Source organism: Pygoscelis adeliae, unplaced genomic scaffold, assembly GCF_000699105.1.
Source record: "Pygoscelis adeliae isolate BGI_AS28 unplaced genomic scaffold, ASM69910v1 Scaffold392, whole genome shotgun sequence".
Classification (NCBI taxonomy): Eukaryota; Metazoa; Chordata; class Aves; order Sphenisciformes; family Spheniscidae; genus Pygoscelis; species Pygoscelis adeliae.
Window position 1 is genome coordinate 1,674,270 of NW_008824293.1, and position 10,124 is coordinate 1,684,393.

At 37.7% G+C, this 10,124-nt stretch overlaps 1 protein-coding gene across 1 annotated transcript in view; it reads left to right on the plus strand.

The window, feature by feature from the left end:
• KIAA0753 (KIAA0753 ortholog) overlaps positions 1-9,576 on the plus strand; it is an 18,345-nt gene extending 8,769 nt beyond the window's left edge. Inside the window, 9 exon segments of the mRNA XM_009318834.1 lie at positions 3-136; positions 982-1,071; positions 1,238-1,325; positions 1,738-1,821; positions 2,691-2,861; positions 3,936-4,017; positions 6,528-6,648; positions 6,821-7,045; positions 9,366-9,576. Of these exon segments, the coding sequence (XP_009317109.1) occupies positions 3-136; positions 982-1,071; positions 1,238-1,325; positions 1,738-1,821; positions 2,691-2,861; positions 3,936-4,017; positions 6,528-6,648; positions 6,821-7,045; positions 9,366-9,483 (1,113 nt within the window). The 3' untranslated portion in view covers positions 9,484-9,576.
• The last annotated feature ends 548 nt before the right edge of the window (positions 9,577-10,124 follow it).

Genomic DNA, 10,124 nt, shown 5'->3' on the forward strand with positions numbered 1-10,124 from the left:
AGCCTCAAGGAAAGCATGCACGATTTCAGGAGACAACTATAGCTTTCCAGCTAAAAGAGAACAAACGACTTGTTAAGGAGAGCAGAATACCCTGCGTGCCTCCAAACCCTACATCTCCACCTGTTTCACCTAAGCGGTATGTTCACAGTCTAGTGGAACCTGTCTTTACCCTGCTTTCCTGTGGAAATGCTGCTATATCTGTACTAGTAAATAGGATGGATTTGGCCTGGCTGTCAGACCATGAAGGCAAGTGGCACAGCACGGCTTGCTACCGTATAGTTGTATTCTTTTCCCACTCGACACAAAGTGGCCTCACTCATACAGCCTGGGAAGAGCCATTGCTTTATGCTTTTTCCTGGATCAAGTCCAAGTATTGTCTGGGAGTCACAGGCCAAACTGTGCTAGGCAGGGCATTGACAAAATACACAGTATGCAGAATGGATATTCACAGCACTGCATTAAGAGGGTAAATATTATCTCCCTGTTTCAGGAGGACAAAATATATATCTTTGTCTTAGCCAGTAACAGAGTGCAGGTTTGTTTATTTTAAACTATATTCAGCATCCTGTAGACCAGGGCTCCCCAAATTTAGTTTGCTTTGGGACTGCCGTTTGTGGCAGTTGAAGCAGGAGATCCAACTGCTGATCCAGCTGCTGAATCTGTAGTAGGCAGTGTGCGTGGTAAGATAAGGAGCTTGTCTCTCCGGGCAGTATTTGTGGATAGCCATGAAGTTGCCTGTTTGCCAGTAGCAGAAACATAATTGAAGATCCCTGATTCTCAACAGATTTTCCTGGCTTTTATGGTCTTAAAGTCAATATTAATTTTCTCTCTGAAGTTTTTTTGCAAGTTTTCTAACCTAAGATAATACACTTATATATATTATATAATTAATATAATAATACTCAGAATCATGTGATTTCATTCTCCAGTTGTTAGAATGTGCATTTTGTAACCCTCTATGTTACTGTTTTATTTTTGAAGACTAGCATGGCTTGAAGGAGAAACTTCAAGAAGAGTGAAGGTTCTAACTGACCTTAGCAGAGGAGAAATGAAAAAAATACAAAAGTTAAGGTAATGATGTACTTTGAGGAGCTAATAAATGGTGTCAGATCTGATATGGTCTTCTCTGCACTCCTACCAGTCCCCCAAAAAGTACATTTATATGTTTGGGATTTTTAAATTATTGTTGTCATACCAAGTTTCAGAATGCCGTTGTCATTTGTTCTTTTTTGTGTAGGTCACAAAGTGCTTCTCCAACCCAGTGTGCAGACAAAGTTGAGAAGGCAGTACGGGAGCGCTTAGAACCTCTATTAGATAGGACACAGGTAGTACAATCAAGCTCATGCTACTGTTTGAAGGATGCCTTTAGAGCTGTAAAACACTTACAAAGGGGCAACACACAGTTTCTTTTCAACTTAATGCAAGTCATATTTATGTAGTCAACAGTTTTGGACATTTGGAGAATGTATTTCCATTTCCGTGTATGTGGGTCTTGAATTACTGTAATGAAGTTTGGCAAAGCTGCATTAAATATTTTGGTTAGCTTCTTGTCAAGTAGATGCATTTTTAAGTTGTTTTTGAATGGTCATAACAGTTCCACACTGAACATGACTGGACTTGATAAGGTTATTTTAATAATTCTTATAATACCATATTTAATGACTAAATACATTTGGACGAGTAATGACTAATAATACAGAAAGCTTGATTATCATGAGAGGATTTATGTTTATTTAGAAGATCAATCTCTCCTTGGAAACAAATGGTCATTTGAAGGATTCTTCATTTATAAACCACCTTTTAACTCATGCAGCTGAGAAGGTATATTCTGTCTGTATGTCATAGAGTAAAGCTGTTTGACATTTAAGATGAATTTTTATCTTTGCCATACAGCAGAATGCAACTGGAAAAGTCGTACTGATTTCCAGAACTTAGCAATTTCAACTTACATAAGCCACATCTTTAAAACAGTGACATTGTATGGGCATGTGTGCCTTCTAAAGTATTGCTCTGTAACCATGTACAATATGAAACAATGAGAAAGCTCTTTCTAGCATCATCTCTCTTGCATATTTTTTGCTTGATGTGACCTTGAATGCATAAAGTTGCTTAGGGGGCAAAATGTTTTCATGTAAAATAATACAGATAAATGAATAGTGATATCATACCATGGCTAATTGGTAAAATTGGACACAACTGAAATCTATGGCTGTGGCCTGGATCTCATATATAATATACTCATTACCACCTGGAGCTGCTGTGAGACTGTTCCTGTAAGAGAAGTTAAATGTGTGTGTAGTGTTTTGTAAGATGAGGGCCTTCACTTCACTTTCTTGAATTCCTGGGTAATCTCTGAACCTGTGCCATTTTCGTCTTCAATTTGGGAACATAGTTGTGTAGCAAGCTTTTTCCATATTCATTGATTTTATTGGAAGGAACATACTAACCTGTTTTTATTGATTTGGCTTATTGTGTAGGTGGAAGGAAAACAGGAATTTATTTGGATTTTCATTGAAGGGAAAAGTTGAGATAACAATTGGATTATTTCTATGAGCTGCTGTAAGAAATGTTTGATTTGTAAGCATTCTTTCCCCCCAGTTGTTTTTGGGTTTTTTTTTCTTTCTTGCATTGGCTGTGTGGTTTTTCATTGGTTTTCTTGGTTTGTGGGTTGTTTTTTTTTTTAATAGCAGGTTGCAGCAAATGCAGATACTCTGAGTGAAAAGCTATTGGATGATCTTTTGGAAGATACTGCTCAGGAACTGTGGAGTATGGAGCAGCATGAGAGACTCCAGACCGAGGCTCTGCCTATGGCTGACACTCATAGTCTGGAGTCAATGTTGCAAAGAATGGAAGAAATTGAAGTAAGATTTTCTCTCGTTTGGTCTCATCAGTGCCAATTTCTTGTTTACTGTCCATAAATTGTAATATCTGTAAGTATCTACAGTCTTAAGTGTGAAGCAAGGTCTGACTGGATCAGCGTATGAAATGAAAGACTTGGAAGGAGTTTGCACTTCCAGCAAAAAGTAGTGTAAGAATAGAAGAAGAATGTTTGCCCTAATAGTTTTAGTGATGGCTTTAGAGTTGGTAGACCTGAGTTTGCTTCCTGCCTCAAGACTTTGTGGCTTAGATCATCATATGTGAATGGGAGAATCAGTATGGTGATTATGTTGATTGTCTCACAGATTGGAAAGTATTTGAATATTTATTAATTTAATTTTTTTCCCTCATTTTTTTGGTGATACAGGATCCTAGTATTCTAGTAGCATGAGCATCTCAAGGAAATATGCTCTGGCAATCCAAAATATTTTATGGGGCAACATGGGGAAGTCAGACAAATGCATCGTTGTATGTGCCCTTATTTATCCATCTTGCTATGTAAATATTCATGAGGTTATCATTTACTTGACTTGAACTTTGTCATATATTGCTTTCTTAAAAATTTTTCTTTGATCAGCTTTTCCATAGGTTTTGGTTAAAGTTTCATCTCTACCTTCCTGTTAAGTGAAATTATCTTAACTTAGAACTACTGAGTTTAGTGCCATTTACTTCTAGAGATCTATTAGTAAGTTGGAAGCGTGAAGCTTACATTGTGCAGTGTCCTTATCCATATGAGGCATTTGAGCATACATTTGAATTCACTGGTGGTAACGCAGGAACAGCATGAGGGCCCTTCAGTTGTTTGGCTAACTGCTGTTGATCTGAAATGGGAGGAGTTGCCATGGTACTGGCTACTAGTTGAGTCTTGTATGGCATTTTGAACGAGATGATTATCTGTGATTTCACCCTGCCTACCCCTTTTCTGTGTTATGTTAACTAGGCAAAATAAGCCTACTTTGACCAAGGAGGATCGTGACCTGCTTTCCTATTGGGTGATAACTAGTACAGCTGAACTGCTAAGTATGTGTGATTGATTAATTTTGTATGTTCAAAACCAGAGATACCAGGAGGCTGTACGCAGGAGATTCACCCAAATTGTGTACAGTGATTCGGAGTTCTGGGTCCAGGAAGACAAAATGGGTAAGTGTCTTTTTAATGCAACTTGCTTTTCCCTGTAATCTGTATCTTTAAATTCAGATGTTTTGAAATCAAAATCATTGGGTTATGTGTGATCAAATAGCACCATCCAGACACATTTTTTACTATAGGCGGTTCTTTCAGAGGACTGTTTCTAAAATACAGTTCTTAAATCAATATTTTAAAGGGGAAGGATCTCTTCTGAGAACAGGCTGTCATTTTCTACTTGATTGTATTGGGGCTGCATTTGGATGGAAAGCGCTGCTAGTGCAACTTAGCTGAAGGATAGAAATCTTTAACACATACTTCAAATCATCAAATGTTAAGTTTGAATGTTGTTGTCCATTTTCTAGGCATTTGTCGTTCCTTAGCTTAGATATGTTCATTTCTACCAAAATGTGTGTAATGATTTTTGTGCAGTGAAGACGATGTTCCATAAGTACATACACTCCAATTCATCTGTAAGCTACTTGAATTTACTCCAGAAGACAGCTAGTTTACTTTCTAAGTCTGAGGTATCCTAAAGCCACTTCACTCATTTTCTTGTTAAGCTCTTCATGACTTGCCTGTCTTCAGTTTTGAGAAAAGAACTGGCAAATCTGTAAATCTTAATCTTGAAATGAGTATTTAGTGTGTTCTCATTTGACTTGATTCCTTTGAAACACCATTAATTACTTAGCAGTAATCATTTTCATGCTGATGAATTCAAAACTATTCTTAAGAGTTCACAGGTTGAGGTAAGGTATAGTGAAACAGTCTCAGTTTGTTCCTGCTGTTGATTTGCTTAGGCAGGAGCAAGCAGATATTTATCTTCTAGTTTGCTTCTCCCATTTTCTTTCCTTTGTTTTAATAAACTGTCAGTTTAAATGGCTTAGAGTTCAAGAGTAAATGTTAGGTAAATATTAGTGTAGCAGTGAATCCACGACAGTTTAAGGTTCTTCTGGCAGTACACAGAAGATAATATTAAATTACTTAAGCTTAGAAGATTTTTCTCCTTCCTTATTCCTTTCAAGTGATGGTGATATTGTTTTTAGATCTTGCAGCATACATGCAAGTTTAATTTTTATAGCCTCAGTGTTGTGATTTAACCCAGCAGGCAGCTAAACACCACACAACTGTTTGCTCACTCCCCCCCCCCCCCCCCCCCAGGGGTTGGGGGGGGGGGGGAAAAAAAAAAAAAAAAAAAAAGAGTGTGGGGAAAAAGAAAATAAAAGGTAAAATTCGTGGGTTGAGATAAAGACAGTTTAATAGAACAGAAAAGGAAAGGAAAATAATAATGATAAAAGAATATACAAAATAAGTGACGCACAATACAATTCCCCCCCCCCCGCCGACTGATGCCTAGCCAGTTCCCCAGCAGTGGTCACTGCCCCCTAGCCAGCTCCCCCCAGTTTATATACTGAGCATGACGTCACATGGTATGGAATACCCCTTTGGCCAGTTTGGGTCAGCTGTCCTGGCAGTGCCCCCTCCCAGCTTCTCGCTGGCAGGGCATGAGAAGCTGAAAAGTCCTTAACTAGCGTAAGCACTACTTAGCAACAACTAAAACATCGGGGTGTTATTAACGTTATTCTCATCCTAAATCCAAAACACAGTGCTGTACCAGCTTCTAGGAAGAAAATTAACTCTATCCCAGCTGAAACCAGGACACTCAGAAAATCTGGATTTTTCTGTACAGAATTCATTATCCAATATGCTTCAGCAAAAAGTATTTAATCCTTGAAAAAAACAGTTTGGATGCTTCCAGTTCACATTAATCACACTTTTCCTGCTTGTTTTTATTGGATGGAAAATAAAGAATGTAAAGTCCTTCAGATGAAAGATATAACTAACTTTTCACATCAGATTAATTTTTTAATTGAGAGGGACCTAAGTAATATTAGTAGGAAACTGTTCACTAATGAAAGGTAGCATTCCAAACAATAATTTGATGTTTCCCGTACATAAATGTACATACTTCAATACTGTTTGCCACAGTGGCATGCTAATAAGGATGACTTATGCTTCTTGTTTTTCCCATCCCCCTGCTCTGTTCATTATCCTGCTATTTGATTGATGCTACAGTGATATTCCAAGCTGAGTATCGGATCACATATTGACTTGAATGGAACTGTGTTGTTTTACGCTGGTTGGAAAATCTCACAATAAGACTGGTGAAGACTTAGCCCAAATCTTGTTGGATTTTTTTTTCCATGTCTTGGATTTACTGCCAAGCTTAATAGACTACACTAGTTTGAGAGTGCTATTTTCTGTCTCTTCTCTAGAAGTATCCACTGACACAACAAACTATTTACACTAAAGGTAGGATTTCTAAAATGCTCAGCTTTGATACACTGAGCTCTTGGAAATTCTATCTGGAATTCCCATTTTAGGGGCTCATCACCTTCAATACTTTACTTATCTGAAGGACTTCCCCTTAAAAGAAGCAAAAGTCTTTGTGAGGACTTACCTGCAATAAATGTAGTTTTTCTCTTCCAAAGAAACAATTTTAAATGTTATTTTCTTCCTTCTAGAACAACAAATTGCATCGATAGCTAAAAGACCTACATCTCCTCATCCAATTCAGATAACCAAATCAATCGGACACACAGAGCCAGAAATTGACATTTTATTTGAAAAACTTTTTGATGGCAAGTAAGTAGAATATTCGGCCCTACGCTTAAGCTGTGGTGCATGTGAGCTGTGTGTCGTCTTTATAATGTTTTCATTACAGAAAATGATGGTTACTGTTTGAAGAGATTTTCTGATCCTTCAAAAAGGTACTTGAAAATCTAGTTCTGGCTTAATGACTATTTTATATTTCCAGTGATACTGATGAAAACAAAGAATCAGAGGAGAACTTGCGGACTGGAAATGACATTCTGCAGCCCTTGACTCAGAATTCGCTACAGAAAGAGTGCTATGTGTCTCTCTCTGTGCCAAAGCATATGCTCCAGAGCATCTTGGATTATAACAGCAGATACAAGCATCACTTAAAGCTTATTTCCCATGAGGCGATAGGCAGTTTCAATCCATGGCGGATTGCTGAGAGGTATATGAACTATCTTTGTGTTTTTGAAGTGAATGTATCAGCTGATTTAACAGGTTTTTCTGTCCTTATTCAGGAAAGGAGTGGGGAGGGGGCCATTTAAATTCCAAATTGAAAGCCAAAAGCAGTCGACTATTGGACTGTTTCTCTACTGGTACTTGGTGTTCATGGATTTTTAAGGTAGTTGGACAAAACGAAAGGATATGGGAGCAGAATGTCCTGGAGGAGTGATTATTTTTCACATCTTTCTATGGTGTTACCACAAAAACAACTGTGTGAAATACAGGATAACTTAAATTATTTTCAGAAGACTATCGTCAACAGGTAAATTGAAGGAAAACAAAATTAACTTTTTTTTCTGTTGTTGTTGAGTGAAAAAGAAATAAAGCACTGTAAATAACTGTGCAAATTTTAATCTTTGTGGTGATGGATTATGAAGTTGATATTTCAAGGAACAACAGTAGATACTCTTTAAAAGAGACCACTGGCCTTAGCGCAGATTTGGTGCTTCCTCTTCCACAAGTCTTCATGCTTCATGGAGTTCACTGTGGGAAGTGTGACGTAGGTGGCTTACCATCCCTTAGTACAAATAGAAGAGGTGAACAAGCAGTAAGTAACAGCCTCTCTGCTGTTCACTTCTTGGCAAAGAAAAATTATTTATCATACTCAGTTTCTCTAAGCAAGCAGGGCAATGTGAGCTGAAATATCCACCTTGCACTGAAGCTCAAATAAGTGTTTTGATTGCTCAGTAACAGGTATAGCAACTAAGTGATATCACTGGTTATCATTTCCTTGCACTTTTCTTGAGTGATTGCCTACAATTGCCTAGAAATCGTTCTCAATACGTATGATATATTTTAGAAATCACCTATTGGTCTTGTAAAGTCCCAGCCCAAAAAAAGCATGGAAATATAGGCTGAATTTGAACCTTGCTAGTCCTGTTCTTTCAGAACTGAAGAAATACTGGCACAACATCAGTTGGCATAGAAAGGCCATTAATTCCCTGCAGAGTGGAAATCAAAAGACTTCTGACTATGAGTGGAGAGAAGTGAAAGGAGAAAACTCTGGAGTACTGAGAAAGAATTATAAAATATAACTTCAGTGGTTGTAGATGGAGTGGTTTGCCATAATTTTCTGTATTGGCAGATTGGACATCAGGCTTAATTGCCAAGAGTTCTTCAACTTCTGCACACATTTTTAATGTAATAGCATGGAAATCGGTGGTATAGCTTATTTGAGTAACATTTGGTGTCTGCATCAGTATTTCCAGGAACAGGTCCTGCAATATTTGAGATTACTTGCATGCGTGAAGTTAATCATGTGCGTTGAAGGTTTGCCCAACTGTGGATAAGTAGGCAAATGTTTTAATAACTGTGGTTAGACCACTGTATTTGAATCTGCTGAACTAAACCACTGAAATATGCCTTGTCAGTTCTCAGTACTGTCATTCTGCCTTCTGAACTGTACTCCTTTTCCTAATCGGTGTGAAGCTGGGTAGTTCAAGGACTGACACCTTCTTGGGATTGGCAGATGGATTAAATGGCAGTGAATTTCTCCTTCTGACAGCTGAATTCCACTGCTGCCATTTGCCTGATAAATGCTGTTACTTGAAATCAAACTACAAATGCAATCTGCTATCTAGCATGCTTCATTGACTTATTCTTACCACCAGAGGGCATTATAAATCTTTTATATAAAACAGTATCACACAACGTGTAAAAGAAACACTCCCATGCTATGCTCAAAAGGTCTTAGAAAGACTAACTTTATATTTTAGAATATATGCAAAACTCTGAAGAGGAGTTTTCAAGAGGCCAGTAAACTGTGTTCTTACACTAAAATAGTTTTTCCTTCTGTAACATCTGCTGTGGTCCAGACATCACTGAAAAGTGAAATTTCTCATCCCACTTTTCCTTAAACTTTATTGCTCTCAGTAAGGCCTGGTTCAGTGGCAGCTAAAATCAGTAAGAAGCTTCCCATTTACTTCAGTGGCCTGTGGATGAACACCGTAGTATGTTAACTCTTATTCCCAAAACAGGATTAGCATCTAAGAGTTTGAAAAAAGGAAGCAACTGAGATCTCTAAACACTTTTAAGCCTGAAGTATGTCCTTTGCTATGACCCAGACTGAGGAAGGAATTTCTGATATCTTATATAACACATATCAGAACACAGATCTTTTCTTGGGCTAAGCAGTAGAAAGAATGAAAAAATATGAGTATTTGCCTTTTCAAATCAGAGCATTGATATCAATGGAGTGAATGACTGGAATTTGAAATCTGACTTTCTGAACCTTTTCTTTTTTTCCCCTCCCTCTCCCTCAGTCTTGCAGAGCAACTAGCAGAAGAAGCCCTATGTGATGTGGCAGCAGAGCTGCAGGATGTTTGTGAGGATTATGCAGAAGCTGTGTTCACGTCAGAGTTTTTGCAGCCAGCGCAGTAAATGCTTTCAAATCTGCCCCATTATCAAATGCAACGTGAGCCTCAGTCTAACAGTCTTATCAGATGATCTCATTTTTCATGTTTTCTTAAAAGTGTGAGATTCTGTTCACCAAATGAATTAAGTCCATCAAGGATTAATCTCAGGTTTTTATAAAACCATTATCATAATGTTTTCAGACTTTATTATACTATATTTATCAGGACTTATTTTTAGGCGGTGTTTCAATAGAATGAAGTAAACTGTTACAGGTAAAGTTTATATATTTTGACAGGAATACCGATCCATTTGTGTACCTGTATTACTTCATTCATTTTTATGTGTGATCTTAGAATAAAACTGGGAGGAGGATTGGGTTCAAGCAGTGTCATGGACTTAGTTGTACTGTGCCTCAATTTTCTGCTTTAAACCGGAGAGAATCTGACTTACCTACCTCATAAGGGGGCTATGGGTTTTAGTTTATTCTTCTCAGTAAAATGCATTGAATATATCTGATAGCTGTGTCGGAAGAATGAAGCATTATTGTATTTCTAAAGCCAATATGGAACAGTCCAGAGTAAAAGCTGTTTGGTTTGCTGTTTAGGACTTTCAGTATCATGTAAGAAAGATGTTGTCTGACCACCATGCTTAGCATATATACTACG